Consider the following 15833-nt stretch of genomic DNA (forward strand, 5'->3'; position numbering starts at 1 on the left):
ATATATATCCCCACTTCCTAAATATGCCTGTGGAAACTCTATGAACTTAGAGAAAGGACAATAGGTATAGAACAAGGTTTAAAGTCTTTTGTTTATGGGGTCAAAACTAGACACTTAACAAGAACAATATATAAACAATATATATTGACGAACCCTTTTCTTCCATTTTGGAGTTTCATTGGCTCGACTCTGTATAATGGCACTCTTAGTTCAGTTGAGGGTCTGTATAGATTGTTTCATTGTTTAAGCCTTTCATTTAGAGTCAATAAGACCTCCAGGATGCCACTTGCATTTAAAGCCAAGTCCTTGTCTCCATTTTGTAAACTGGGCCAAATGACTGGACTCCATAAGATGGGCTCTCTTGTTTTGGGTAAGGGTCAGTGTGGCATGTTTTGTTGTCTTTTTGTTTTTTAAAATTATTGTTATTAAAGCCTTTTGTTTAGAGTCAATAAAACCTTCTGGAGGATCTTTATTTTTAATAAGTCAGGTCCAAAGGATTATATTTTAATCCTTTGATATTATATTTTGGAGGAACATTCTTCTAAGTCATACAGCACCCTCCTGTCAATTTGCTGTGCTGAGGTAATGTGGGTTTGCTGTTATGCTCAACCTTTTACCATTGGGGTCTCAAAAGCCATAATGGCTGCCCATGGTAGACAGTGTTTGGTGGAGCTCCCAGTTTTAAGACAGGTTGGGAAGCAGGAGTGGCATCCATTTTCTAAGTCATGTGCCTCTGGAAACTCTATGTACTTGAAGAAATGATAGTTATAGAAAGACCTCAGGTCTTTTGTTCATGGAGTTGCTATTAGTCATGCACTACTTGATGATAATCAACAACAACAACAACATGAAACATATCTAAATCAAGAAGCTACTATACAAACAGAGCAAGGGAATATACAATGCATTAAAGTCAAGGAAGATACGCATTAACACTTTATCCTTTCGTCAAGTGTATTCAGTCTACATGCTGAACAAATCATTCAAGAAGTTAGAATGTATGAAGAAGCATGTGGCATGAGAATAGGAGGAGATTGAGAAAGCAGCAGAATGCTCCCAGACAGGTGTTTTTGGGTGATGAGAGCCAATGAGAATGCTTGATTATGGAGGAATGTGGAATGATGAAGTTTATAGAGTTTGAACCTTGTCTTGGTTCTTAAATTTGGTTGGTGATTTTAGTCTGTGTCACTCAGGCCTGGTTTTAATTATTTTGGGTCAAACATATTTCTAAATGGTATAGCACTGGTCTGTCCATTTGCTGTACAGAGGTAACTCGTGGTTGCTGTGATGCTGAACACCGTGACACTGATGTGTCAAATGCGATAATGGTTACCCATGGTGGACAGTGTTTGGTCGAGCTCCCCAATTAAAACAAGCTTGGAAGTAGGAGTAGCATCCACTTCCAAAATAGCTTGCCTCTGGAAACCCTATGAACTTGGAGAAACGATGAATGTTTTATAAGAGTTCAGGTCTTTTGTTTACAGGGTCACTGTGAGTCGTCTACGACTCGACAGCATTTAACAACAACAACAACAACAACAACACACAAATTCATAGCTCTATACATACATTATCTCTTCACATTATTGAGAAATAGTTATGTCAGTTTGAGGATTAAGATGCATCTGATTCATACCATGGTCTTTCCAATCATTTGCTATGTGCATTTGAGAACTGGACAGTGAATAAGGATGACAGAAGAAGAATTGCTATCTCCGAGCTAATGTTGGAGAAGAGCACTGAACCTGCCATGGACTGCCAAAAGAAGAAACAAATATGTCTTGGATGCAGCCAGAGTGCTCTTTGGAAGCAAAGATGATGAGGTTTTACCTCACGTACTTTGCATGCTGCTAAGAAGGGCTATTCCTTGGAGAGGTACACGATACATGGAAAAGCAGAGGTTTGGCAAAGGAAAGGAAGACCCTCAACCCAGTGTATTGACACAGTGACTGCCGAAACAGGCTCTATTGTGTCAGGAAGTTGGTGCGGGACAGGATAGGGTTCAGATCTGTTGTTCACAGGGTCACTGAGTCATACTTGACTTGATGGTAACTAACAACAACATACATTATCTTGCCCTCAAAGTGCTCTTTTAAAAGACAGCTTTGAGGTATAACTGATATACAATGAACTGTAAACGGCATAAATTAAAAGTGTACAGTTTTATAGGTTTTGATATATGCACAAACTTGTGGAGACATCCTCATAATTAAGAAAATGAATATATCTGTCAGTTCAAAACTTCATGTCTTTTTGTCATTCCCCTTCCTACCTCCACTTCCAACAGGAAACCACTGGTGTGCTTTCTGTCACTATAGATTGACTTGCTTTCCTTTTGTAGAATTATATATAAATGAAAACACATATTTTGTACTTTCAGTTGGACTTCTTTCAAACTATGAAATTATCTTAAAATTTATCCATATTTTAAACTGTATCAGTTATATCTCTACATCAAGAAAACCGAAGTCCTCACCATTGAACCAATAGATAGCATCATGATCGATGGAGAAAAGATCAAAGTTGTTAACAATTCATCTTACTTGAATATACTATCAACACCTTTGGTATCAACAGACAAGAAATCTAAAGACATATTTATTATATTGGGAAAATCAGCTGTCAAGGACTTCTCCAAAATACTAAAGAGCAAGGATTTCAATGTAAAGATTAAGGTTTCACCTGATCTAAGCCATCGGTTTTTTGTTTGTTTTAAAATTTCTACTAGTTTATTTATAAAATTAAAATACAAATTTGAGCAAATTATTTAAATTTACCTCCCCCCCATCAAATTGTACAACCCAGTGATTAATCCCCCCACCTCTCACCTCTCTTGGATCCTAATACTTATTCTGCAATAATGGTTTTACACAATATTTATCCATATGGGACTGAGTTCACTGAGCATAATGCACTCTAGTCCCTCTCATGAAAAGACACATAGTCTTTTCAGTTACTTGCTATGCAGCTGAAAGTTTGACTGAATAAGGATGACAGAAGAAGAATCAATGGCTTTGAGTTGTGTGCTTAGAAAAGAGTGCTGAATATCCCAAAGACTGCCAGAAAAAATGAACAAATGCATTTTGGAAAAAGTGCAGCTAGAGTGCTCCTTAGAGGTGAGGGTGGTGAAATTTGATCTCACATATTTTGGACATGTTGTTAGAAGCGATTCTTCCTCAGAAAAAGACCTTGTTTTTGGAAAGGTTGAGAGAAAGAGAAAGAAGAAAATCCTCAACAAGATGAATTGCACAGGGACTCTATCAATGAGGTCAGGTATATCAGAGATGATGAAGAAGGCTCAGAATAGGGCAAGGTTCAGATTTGTTGTTTGAAGGGTAGCTATGAATTGTCGTTGACTCAATGGCACCTAACAACAACAATAGGAGTAACAAGAGTAAAACAAGTAAGGCAACTAGAGCACATGACTCAATGATGTGCTCACTTTAGGACTGTGCAAACACTGTACCAGCATTTCTACAGCCCTGAGAGGGAGTGGCTACTCGTATTTTGTATCCGAGCTTCTTCACATGCTTCACCCTCAGCCCAGTCCTGCTAAGTAGTGCTCCATTGTATGGATGGGTCCATCTATTGATGGAAGTTCAGTTGTTTCCCAAGTTTGGATTGTCTATTGCAAGTTAAGCTGCTTTGAGCAATCACACATGTATTTGCTTGAACATATGCTTTTACTATTTGTATAAATAACCTAGGACTAGAATGACTACAGGTTAACATAGATGTATGTTTAGCTTAAAACAACAACAACAACAACAACAACAAAACAACTGCCAAAATGTTTTTCAAAATAGTTACACCATTAAGCATTTTAACCAGCAGAGTATATGAGTACTCCATGTCTTCACTAACACTTGGTATGGATAACAGTTTGAATTTTGAATGAACTTTGATAGTCATGCTCTACTAGAAGGCAATCAACAACGATAACAATGACGGGTGATCCTGGACAGATATTTATGTTGTATGAATATCTGATTTGATGAAATGACTGCTCAAGTCTTTGCTCATTTGAAAAAATGGTCTTGTCTGTTTTTTTCGCTTTGTGTTTTGAAAGGTTTTGAATCAAGTCTTTATCAGCTGGATAAAGAGTTTTCAAATACTTCTCTGCAACTTGTGGCTTATCTTTTTGTGTTTGTGTCTTTTGATGACCAGATGTTTTAGATATTTATGGGGTCAAATTAGTCAATTTCTTTCTCTCTCTCTCTTTTTTCTTTTAGGAATCATGTTTTTACTGTTACATCAACGAACATTTGCTTAACCTCAGCCACAATGATTTTTCTCTTATGTTTTATTCTGGAAGATTTGTGGTTTTTACATTTAAGTCCAGGCTGGGTTTAGAAGGGGTCATGGTACTAGGGATATTGTAGCTACTGTTAGATGGATCTTAGCTGAAAGCAGGGAGTACCAGAGGAATGTCTATCTGTGTTTCATTGATTATGCAAAGGCATTTGACTGTGTGGATCATAACAAACTGTGGCTGACTCTGAGAAGAATGGGAATACCAGAACACTTGATTGTGCTAATGAGAAACCTATACTTGGACCAGGAGGCAGTTGTCAGAACAGAGCAAGGAAACACCGCATGGTTCAAAACTGGGAAGGGTGTATGCCAGGGATGTGTCCTGTCTCCATACCTTTCCAACTTACTTGTATGCAGAACAGATTATCTGGGAGGCTGGGCTCTATGAGGAGAAATGTGGGGTCAAAATTGGTGGACAATTTATCAACAATCTGCGTTATGCGGATGACACAACCCTGCTTGCTGAAACTGAGGAGGACCTGAAGCGCCTGCTGCAGAGTGTCAAGGACTGCAGCCTACAATATGGATTGAGGCTCAATGTCAAGAAGACAAAGATTCTCACGACTGGACCAACTGGCAGCATCAGGATGGATGGTGAAGAGACTGAGATTGTCTACAGCTTCAGTTTGCTTGGCTCCACAGTCAACACTCTTGACACCAGCAGCCACGAAATTAGAAGACGTATTGCCATGGGAAAGTCTGCTGTTAGGGACCTCTCCAAAGTACTGAAGAGCAATGGTGTATCTTTGGAGACTAAGGTGTGTCTGATACAAGCCATGGTCTTTGCTATCACTTGTTATGCATTAGAGAGTTAGACAATGGCTAAGGAGGATAGAAGGAGAATTGATGCCTTTGAGCTGTGGTGCTGGAGAAGAGTATTGAGGGTACTATGGACTCCTAGGAAAACAAACATATTCATCCTGGAAAGGGTTAAACCGGGTTGCTCCTTGGAGGCAAGGATTCTAAGGCTCTGTCTAACATACTTTAGACGTGTTGCAAGGAGGGACAGGTCCTTGGAGAGGGACATCATGCTTGGTAGGGTGGAGGGACAGCACAGGAGAGGAAGGCCCCTTATGAGGTGGTTTGATTCAGTGACTGCGGTAATCAGGATTGGTGTGTTGGAGATGGTGCGATTGGCACAAGACAGAGCAGAGTTCAGGGATGTTGTTCATAGGGTAGCTATGAGTTGCAAGCAACTTGATGGCACATAACAACAACAACAACAACAGCAACAACAACAACATTTAAGTTTATGATCCATTTTCAGCTTATTTCTATATGTTTTTGAGATATGGTCAAAGTTTATTCTAGCTTCATTTGTCAAAGAAGTACCTTCCTTCAATGAATTGCCTTTTCACTGTAAATGAAAATTACTTTTCCATGCATGTATGGGTCTGTTTCTGCACTTTTCTGTTGATATATTTGTGTATTTTCACTTAAATATTAGACTTTTTAATTACTATATAAGTTTTAAACTTATATAGTAAACCCGGAAATCCTATGTAGAAAGATGAAAGTCACACAAGGGTCAAGGACTTTCGTTCAGAGGGTCGCTATGAGTCACCTATGACTCAAAGGTACTTAACAACAACAACATAAGTCATAAAATCTGATAATGCTATTCCTCTCATGTCTTAGTTTTTTAGAGCTCCTTTAACAAAAATAACACAGTGGTGACTTTAATGAGCAGACATTTATTTTTTCACTGTTTGGGGGGCTAGAAGTCTGAATCCAGGATACTGCCTCCAGGGGAAAGCTCTTTCTCTGCACTTCAGGGTGGTCCTTGTCTCTTTTCATCTTCTGTTCCCAGGTTCCTTAGTGATCATGTGACTTGAATCACCCTCCATGTGTGTGTGTTTGCTTGCTTGAGCTGTTCTTTTATTTCACAAGAGATTGATTTAAAACACACCCTTTAAGAAAACTGTCTCATTAACATAACAAAGTAGATCTATCCCAAGACACAATACTACCCATAACATGCCACTTTGATTTCTTTTCCTTTGATGCTGACTTTTCTAGGATCTATTTTCAAATGAATTTTAGAACATCCCTCCCCCCCCCAAAAAAAAACCCCACAAAAGCCTTGTAAAAGCTTTGGAATGAACATTTAAATAAGATTTAATCTTTTGATTAAACATTGTATACCCTGCCACATTTTAAAATATTCAATTCACCTTAGTAATGATATATCAATTTCATTAAACAAGTCTTTCATTTATTTTGTCAGCATTATCTCTAGTATTTAATTAATTTTAATGCTATTATAGCTTGTGATTGCTCATTGCTAGTGTATATAAATACAACCAGGCAGAACTCAACTTTCTAGAGGGAATAAACCTGGAGTTGTAGACAATAAAGGTCTCCCTAAGATTTTTCATCCTAAAATACTTAATACTCAGAATTGCAACCAAGCCTAACCTCTGAGATCATCTTTTAGGTAATAATAAAATTGCACACAAAATAAGGTATATTACCTGTAAGAACAGTGCTCTACATAAACACCAGCAATGTCAGGCCCAAAAGTCAACAATCACTCAAAAGTTAAGATGAGAAGGTAATGGGGCAGGGAAACTAGAGTGCTGGAAACTAGGACAAGCTGAACACAAATAGAATGTTAACATATGATAAAATGGAACTACTATAGCTGAGCAGTTTGTGTAAAAATTATAAAATAAGAACCTAATTTGTGTGAACTCTCACCAAAAATTCCAGAAAACATTACTGAAAACAAAAGCGTCCCTCTGCTGCTGGGGGAATAGGATGGGCCACTGAAGTTGTTATCAAATACGAAGGATAGATCATCACATTACATCATATTACTTTACTGGTCAGAGTTTGGACCAAAACAGAGGTTTGACTGAGGGTGAAGGTTTGGAGGCCTAAATGGTAATAATTTTGGAGTCAAGGCCAGGAAGAGAAGTTAGTAGAGAAAGGGCAGTGAAACAAGGGTTACAGAAGGACTTAGTATGATTTCAGTCTCTCCTTCTATCTTGTCTAATAACTAGTGATATTCTTTCTGGAAATTCTGGAAACAAACAAAAAGAAATGTATTTCTTCTCTTTTTTCTTTGTTTTCTCTTGGGCCAGCTGTGTGCCGCTATCCCCTGGGCATGTCAGGAGGCCACATTCCAGATGAGGACATCACGGCTTCTAGTCAGTGGTCGGAGTCCACAGCTGCCAAATATGGAAGGTGAGGATGATTACCTCAAGAAATCCTGAGTTCTTTGTTGCACAGAGTTCCTGTGCACAGAGGCTTCTTAGTTCGAGGGCCTGGAGAGGAGCAGTGGGACTTGGCAGTAGTTGGTGAGAACTGGGGAGCAACATCACGTGGGCTCAAGCTGCTTTGTATGTTTTCAGAGCGAGAACTCAGGGCTTGGCCGCTCATGCTGGCCTGGTCACCCCATCCCAACCACAGAGGTCCCAGAGCCACACCACCACCTCCAGATGGGTTCTTCGGCAGGCAGTGGGTTAGTTGTAGGCTGGCCCCTCACTATAAGCTGCTGTAGGTAGTAGACAAGGGTGGCAGAGGTGGAGAGGTGCAGGTTATGGCACCTTGGGACTTAGATCTGGTCCTTTTCATCAGGTAACAGTGACAAGTTTCTCACACTGCAAAACATCAAGGACTTGAACAGTCATTGAAGCTTCCAGCAAATCTCTCCCTCCTCTCACGGCTATCTCACAGAAAGGCCATTCTTAGACATAAACAGAACAGAGTGTGTTCCTTGTGGTATCACATCAGGTTCTCCAAAAACACTAAACACCATACCCCCCAAGATGCTCAGCTGTTTGGGGCCTACTTTTCTCCTGGAATCCTATTATTTTGGAGCATGGCATTGATTTTTACTAAATAAGAGGCTACCTTGGTAACTGTTCTCTATAAGTCATATCTCAGTTGTGACAGTAGAGGAAGGTGGGTAGGATTGGTAAGGGAGTGATTGTGAACGGTGTCTTCTGGGAAAGGAGAGAAGGGAGCATTACAAAGGAAGAGAAAACATGGGTAGAGGTCCCTAAAATGAATCTTACATTGATTTCACAATTTTTCTCAATAATAGCTCAGCCAAAGGGAATAAAATGAAACCAGATTCTTTACCCACTCTCCTGCTTTCACGCTGTGTTTCCATGGCTTTTTGCTGGTCTTCTATGTGCCCCCTGCTTGTAAAAATGCCACCATATAGCACACCCACACTGGACATCTAACTATCCCCTTCCTCACTCTCATATTTATTCCTATGACTTGCCAACTACTGAAAGTAGGGGAGAAAGGTTGGTGGTACAATGACTTCGTGAGGGTGCAGAAAGGAAAAAGATTTCATTTCCTTTGAGGTCCTTATGGAAATCAGGGTGGGGAATGAAGGCTTCATGTGATCGCCAGGCCTCTAGCGCCCTGGTGATGGTGAGCTCTGGTTTCCTGGTGCCCCAGGGAGAGAGAACTATGCATAGGAGGGGACTGCAGTGACTCTTGGGGAAAACACTGAGCCAGCTTGGTCTTGTAAGTAACTCTCTTTAGGACAGGGCAGTTGTTTGCAATACATTGATAAATAACTCTGTGGTTTCCTTGTCCTACTCCCCAACACTTGCCCTTAAAGGCTGGACTCAGAAGAAGGCGACGGAGCCTGGTGTCCTGAGATTCCAGTGGAACCCGATGACCTGAAGGAGTTCCTGCAGATTGACTTGCACACCCTGCACTTCATCACCTTGGTGGGGACCCAGGGCCGCCATGCGGGGGGCCATGGCATTGAGTTTGCCCCCATGTACAAGATCAATTACAGTCGAGATGGCACTCGCTGGATCTCTTGGCGGAATCGGCATGGGAAACAGGTAGGAAGAAGACACACAGAGACATGTATTCTGACTTTGCCAAGGAGATATCATCAGAGTGGGAGTGTGACCACAGGCGTCTCCTTGTAAAAGCATTGTGTGGAGGTGGCACCTGCTGGGAATGTTGTGAAGAAATGTTGTGCTTCTTATGCCCCTTTTAAAGGAATATGCCCACACCCACTGCCATCGAGCTAAGTCTGGCTTACTGTGGGTCCTTGTCCAGGTTCCCAGGCTATCATTCTTAACAGGAGCAGATGGCCATTCTTTATCTCACCAGAAGTTAGCAGCTTTGAATCATTGACCTTTCATTTATCAGCCTAACACACAACCCTTTGTGCCACCAGGGTTTCCTTGTTAAAAGGAGAGTGGTTACTAACCTGCCATTTAAAAATCATTAAAATGACAATTTTACTGTATATATTTGACCAACAAATTAAGAAACCCCACCAAACTGAAACTGGGAAAAGAAAAAAAAAAATAGGTACAGGACCATCTAAAGGTTAACAACTTTGAGGGTGAAGAAAAGTGAGCACAATTTCATAAAATTTCCTCACTCTTTCCTTTCTCTCTCCTCAGGTGCTGGATGGAAATAGTAACCCCTATGACATTTTCCTAAAGGACTTGGAGCCACCCATTGTGGCCAGATTCGTCCGCTTCATCCCAGTCACTGACCACTCCATGAATGTGTGCATGAGGGTGGAGCTTTATGGTTGTGTCTGGCTAGGTAGGTCTCTAACAGAAGGAGAGAAGAGACTTCTTTATAACTTAGCCCCTGGGAAATAATCAGAAGGGATGGGCTCAGGAACCCTCAGAGGGAAGTGATTCCCTCTGTAGTTAGAATAAAGAAAGGAGCATCATTTAGCCATGCAGGACTAGGCGGCCACCCTTGAAATGATGCGTTTGGAGTTACTCTGCTGACTTGTGCTGAGCAGTGATCTTCAGTAGTGCGATCTGTGTGCCTGGACTGAGTCCCAAGTGGTCTCAAGTGGACATACTGCACAAGCTTGCACCCTGGAAGCCACAGGTACATCTCTTTCCCAAAGACACTGACACAGCTGTGTTTCCTTTGGCAGATGGCTTGGTGTCTTACAATGCTCCAGCTGGGCAGCAGTTTGTACTCCCAGGAGGTTCCATCATTTATCTGAATGATTCTGTGTATGATGGAGCAGTTGGGTACAGGTAAATTCTGGGCATGTTTGATCATCAGAATGGGACAAGGACCGCTAGGAGGGAATGATACTGGTTTTCCCCATGGCTTGAGATCAATGATTGATCAATCAGACAACTAATATTTATTTAGTCCCTAATTGGTATTGTGGGAGAATTTGGATGAAGTAAATTACATGTTTGAAAAAAAAAATCCTCACCACTGGCTCAATAGACAACAACATGATAGATGGAGAAAAGGTTGAAAATTGTCAACAGTATAATCTTGCTTGGATCCACAGTCAACACCCTTGGTCTTAGCAGTCAAGAGATATGTATTGCATTGGGCAAGTCTGCTGTCAGAGAGCTCCCCAAGTTTCCAAGGAGTAATGATGTCAATTTAAGGACTAAGGTGTGCCTGACCCATGCCATGGTCTTTCCAGTCATTTACCAGGCATTTGAAAGCTGGACACTGAATAAGGATGACAGAAGAAAAATTGATGCCTTTGAGTTGTGGTGTTGGACAAGAGTACTGAATATATCTCATGGACAGAAAAAAACCCCCCAAGAACAACCCAACAACAACAACAAAACCCAAACAAATATGTCTTGGAAAAAGTGCAGAGTCTTCCTTGGAGGCAAAGATGGTGAAACTTAGTCTCATACACTTTGGGCATGTTCTAGGAGAGGCTATTCCTTGGAGAGGGACATCATGTTTGGAAGTGGGGAGGCTCAGTGAAAGAAAGGAAGACGCTCAAATAAATGGATTGACACAGTGACTGCAGCAATGGGCTTAAGTGTGTTGGAGAGGGTGAGGATGGCACTGGATAGGTCAGGGTTCACATCTGTTGTTCTTAGGGTTGCTCTGAGTTGTTACAAACACATACATGTATGGGTCTTTTATAATGATATTATTATTAGTAGTATTATTATTCCCAAGGAACTTGGAGCTAGTTTAAAAAGATAGGGTAATAACACAGAATACACTTTTCATAAAACAATACTAATCTTTGAGCTTCAACTCATTGTGTGGGTGTTGGTATTGTTGTTATGTGTTGTCAAATTGTTACTGATTCATAGCTTATTCTCCAGCAGGTTTTTGAAGGCAGCAAATCACAAGGGAGGAGATAGCCCGTCTTTCTCTCAGAGCAGCTAGTGGATCCAAATTACATGCCTTTGGCTTGGTAGTACAGCTTCTCACTCACTAGGTCACCAGAGCATACTTAAAACAGAGCATATGGCCCTCATAACAAGCTTCAGCCTGCTTGCAAGAGCCTGCAGAAAAATTAAAGTAGTTGTTGCTGAGTCCTTTCTAAATGAAAATTACCCACAGTTGTCCCTTCAGTGAGTTTTCAGAGGCAGTAAATTACATGAGAGAAGATTGCCCTTTTCCCTCCCACAGAGTAGCTGGTGCGTTCCAACTGCCTACCTTTGCATTGACAGAACAATTCCTTACCACTAAGCCACCAGGGCCGAATAAATCACACGGGAGGAGATTGTCCATCTTACTTCCACATAACAGCTGTTGAATTTGAACTATAAATCTTTTGCTTGGCAGTGTAACTCCTTACCACTAAACCACCAGAAGTGGTAAGAATAACTAATAAATTAGATTTGTGGACTGAATCCACAAATATAAATGCTTAAGCATGTGTGCAAAGAAAGGAACTAATAACACCTATAATGTTGTTTTTGTATGCCACTGAGTTGGAACCAACTCTTATATGACTTTGCTGTGGATTTTCAGAAACTGTAAATCATACAGTAGGAGATTGCCCATCTTTCACAGATCAGCTGGTGGGTTTGAACCACCTGTCTTTGGGTTGATAGCATAACTCCTTACCTCGATGAGCACCAGAGCTCAAAGCCTTGTAATAGACAAGGGAAACTTCTTGGATGAGATGAGAATTAGAGGAAGGAAATATTGCTAGATAGGGAAGCAGTGGAAAAGATGCAGAGCTGAGGACAGGAATGACCTGACTTAAGCACAAGCTGAAGCAGGGGACAGCAAGAAGGGCCAGCGGACATGCCTGAACTAGACTATGGAGGCCATGGTGGAAATGGTAGAGCCAGATACAGTAGCAATTTTGGTTTGTAAAAGAAGTTGTCCCATTCATTTCACTTCACTTCAAGTCATATTATTTTTGTAGCCCTTTCCAAGATTGTCCCTCCCTTCCTTCCCACCTCCTTCCCTCCTTCCCTCCCTCCCTCCTCCTTTTCCTTCCTTCCTTCCTTCCTTCCTTCCTTTGTCAGATCTGACTAAGAGGAGAAGCTTACCCCTCCTTCTCCAGCAGAGTATCTGGTAGATTCCAATCACATGCCTTTGGTATTGTAGCACGGCAACTTCTTGCCATGAGGCCACCAGAGCTCCTTAGATTTTTCTTTCTTAAGGTAGTTTTTATATGCAAAGATTGAGCCTAGGAGTGAAGTCAGAAGATAGGGAAGCATAAATCAGATAATGAAGGTTCCTAGGAAGCTCTGGTGGCCTAGTAGTGAAAAACTGCACTGCAATTTCAAAGGCACACACAGTTCGAATCCACAAACTGCAGCACAGGAGAAGGACAGGCATCCTCCTGCTGTGTAATTTACTGCCTCTGAAAACCCACTGGAGGGTCAGCTATGGGTTGGCTCTGACTCGATGGCATGTAACAATAACAACATGATACTTAAGTAATAAGGACCTATAAGAAAAGCATTTTACAAAAATAAAGTGTTAACACATGTGAGTTATTATCTGAGTGTAGGGCCACTGAAAGCATGATGAAATTTGAAATGGACTCCTTTGAAATGGGCCCCAAAGAATGAATAGAATTTTCACAGAAATTTTTTAAATAACATTGTAAGTCAATGAAATAGCATTAATAAAAAATAGTTTTCAAATGATAAAGTTTAGGGGACTATCATTAATTAATGCTAATCTGTTTTTGCTGTGACACTGAATCTTGTGCCATTTGGATCTCAAATGCCATAATGGAACAACTGTGCCATGGGTGTGCCAAATACCATAACAGCTACCCATCGTGGGCACCATCATGGGCGTGTGTGGCGGAGCTCCCAGGTTGATTCAAGTTTGGAAGCAGGAGTGGCATCCACTTCCTAAACCACATGCCTCTGGGAACTCTTTGAACTTCAAAAAACAGTGACAGTTATAGAAAGGCTTGAGGCCTTTTGTGTGCATGTGTGTGTGTGTGTGTGTGTGTGTGTGTGTGTGTGTGTGTATCTTATTTTTAATAACTCTAATGTCAGAGATTGGAGTTCTCTGCTACTGCTGCCTGCTCTTATTCCTTCTCCTTTCCTCCTCATTACTATCATAATCACTAAAGATTTTCCAAGCTTGGGGATGACGTGATTAAACCTATGCCTTCGGCAGGATAATCAAACCTCAAGGGAAGTTTAGATGTGAGTGGAGAGAGGAGGTACTGAGGGCACTTTGTAGCTCTAAATCTTGTCAGGTGAAAAGAATGAAGGATCATGACTGTAATAGTGGCTGTAGATAAGAGATTGTGGAAGAGACATTCATTTATGGGACATTTGCAGTCTGATTTTATGTAGGGACAAGAGAACAGGGTGAGAAAAAGATAAAGTATCGTGAAACTATGTGACTGAAGAAATGAGGATGCCATTTCATCACTCAACATATATTATGAGTGTCTGCTGTTCATGAGAGGAGCTCATGAACACAATAGTATATAACCCAATGGTTACTTGCTAGGTTGCTAATCAGTTAGGGGTTTGAATGCACTCAATAGCTTGGAGGAAAAAAGGCCCAGTGATTGGTGTCTGTAAAGATTACAGTTTAGAAAAGCCTACATGGCATTTCTGCTTGAGAACACCACCACCAACTATGCATGAGGTATTTTTTTAAATGAGGTATTTTTATTGACTATAGTATTGCGGTTATTATGTACCACTCATAGCAACTCTATAAAACACAGATTGGACACTTGCCTTATCTTAGTCTATCCTCACCATGTCTAGCAACCTCGAGTCCATTGGTACAGTCTCTGTGTCAATCCACCTCGAGGCTTTTCCTCTCCTTCTCTGATCCTCTACCTTTCCAGGCATGATATCTTTCCAAGGACTTGCCCCTCCTGATAACATGTGCAAAGTATGTGAGAACAAGTTTCACCGTCCTTACCTCTTCCTCCAAGACTGGCTTGTTTGTTCTTTTGGCAGTCCATGATATCCTCAGTTCTCTTTGTCAACACCACTGTCAAGATTTTCCCCATAGAATTATTTACTATTGCAACTTGAGGATTGAATTTCTTTTTAGTTATGTCAGTTTGTGAAATGCTGAGCAAATTCTTCCCACTTGATTTTCTAACTCCGTATCTTTTCATATTTTATTATAATACTTTGCTTCTTTTCTCTACCTGCCTTTTGAAATCTGTTCATTTCTTTTCCTTCAGCATTTCTTTCCCTTGTTTTAACTTCTGTAAGTTCTAGGTCAATTTTTAGAATCCTTTCTGACATCCATTCTGGTCTTTTCTTTCTCCCTTGTCTTTGTAATGACCTTTTGCTTTCTTCCTGGATGATATCCTTGATGATACCATACTACAACTCATTCGGTCTTCATCTTTAGTGTTCATAGGTCAAATTTGTCCTTGAGATGGTTTTAAAATTAATATCAGATATACTCAAGGTCATATTTTGGGTTTTATGGACTTGTTTTCATTTTCTCCAACTTAAATTTGAACTTATTCATGAGTAATTGATGACCTATTTGTTTCATAGTCAGCTCCTGGCTTTGTTTTGATGATTAATGTTGAACTTCTCCCTTGACTCTTTCCACAGATTTAGTCAGTCTGATTCCTGTGTAGTCCATTGGGTGATGTCCATGGGTGTAGTCACTTTGTTTTTTAAGGGAATTTTCAAAGAATAAATCATTGATTGTACAAAATTTTATCATTCCATCTCTAGCCTCGTTTTTGTCATCAAGTCTGTATTTTCCAACTACCAGCCCGTTTCTTTTTTCCAAGTTTCCATTATAGTCGCCAATTATCATCACTACATTTTAACTGCATATTCAGTCAATTTCAGACTGCAAAAGTTGGTCTAAATTTTAAACGTCTTCATCTTTTACTTTAGTGTTTGATGTGTATATTTTAATAATAGTGGTGATTTAGATACATTTATTACTTGTAAAGTGTTTGACAGATTCTAAAATATTACACGCACATTTACACAGTATAGGTTATGACTATGACAGAGAAATGTAACTTAAATAAATGAGAACCTCTGGACTACAAACCTATGTTAGCAGGGCTTGGTGACGGTTTTTCATTTGGGGTATAATTTTCAGGGACAGACAGCACAGCCAAATGTAGATATAAGGCAGATGATTTGGAATATGGCTGTGGGGTTCAGAGGAGAGAGTGTAATTAGCTAAAAAGATTTAGGCATTACCAGCGACTACTGAATAATTGAAAGAAAAAGATTATAGGGCTGAGACTGATCCAACCGAACTAAATGTTATAGTAACGAAATGTAGTTATAATAGTAAAAGTTACTTTTTTCATTTTTTTTATTTTAGTACATTTTATCATTTTGAATACT

General features: G+C 40.2%; 1 protein-coding gene across 1 annotated transcript in view; it reads left to right on the forward strand.

Moving 5' to 3' along the window:
- Positions 1-15833, forward strand: part of DDR2 (discoidin domain receptor tyrosine kinase 2) — a 93999-nt gene that overhangs the window by 31842 nt on the left and 46324 nt on the right. The window contains exons 2-5 of the mRNA XM_006887369.1: positions 7401-7503; positions 8900-9131; positions 9708-9855; positions 10205-10310. Coding sequence (XP_006887431.1) covers positions 7401-7503; positions 8900-9131; positions 9708-9855; positions 10205-10310 — 589 coding nt within the window. The remainder of the gene's footprint in view (positions 1-7400; positions 7504-8899; positions 9132-9707; positions 9856-10204; positions 10311-15833) is intronic.

This window comes from Elephantulus edwardii, unplaced genomic scaffold, assembly GCF_000299155.1.
Source record: "Elephantulus edwardii isolate Elephantulus edwardi_28Jun2011 unplaced genomic scaffold, EleEdw1.0 scaffold00057, whole genome shotgun sequence".
Taxonomy (NCBI): domain Eukaryota; kingdom Metazoa; phylum Chordata; class Mammalia; order Macroscelidea; family Macroscelididae; genus Elephantulus; species Elephantulus edwardii.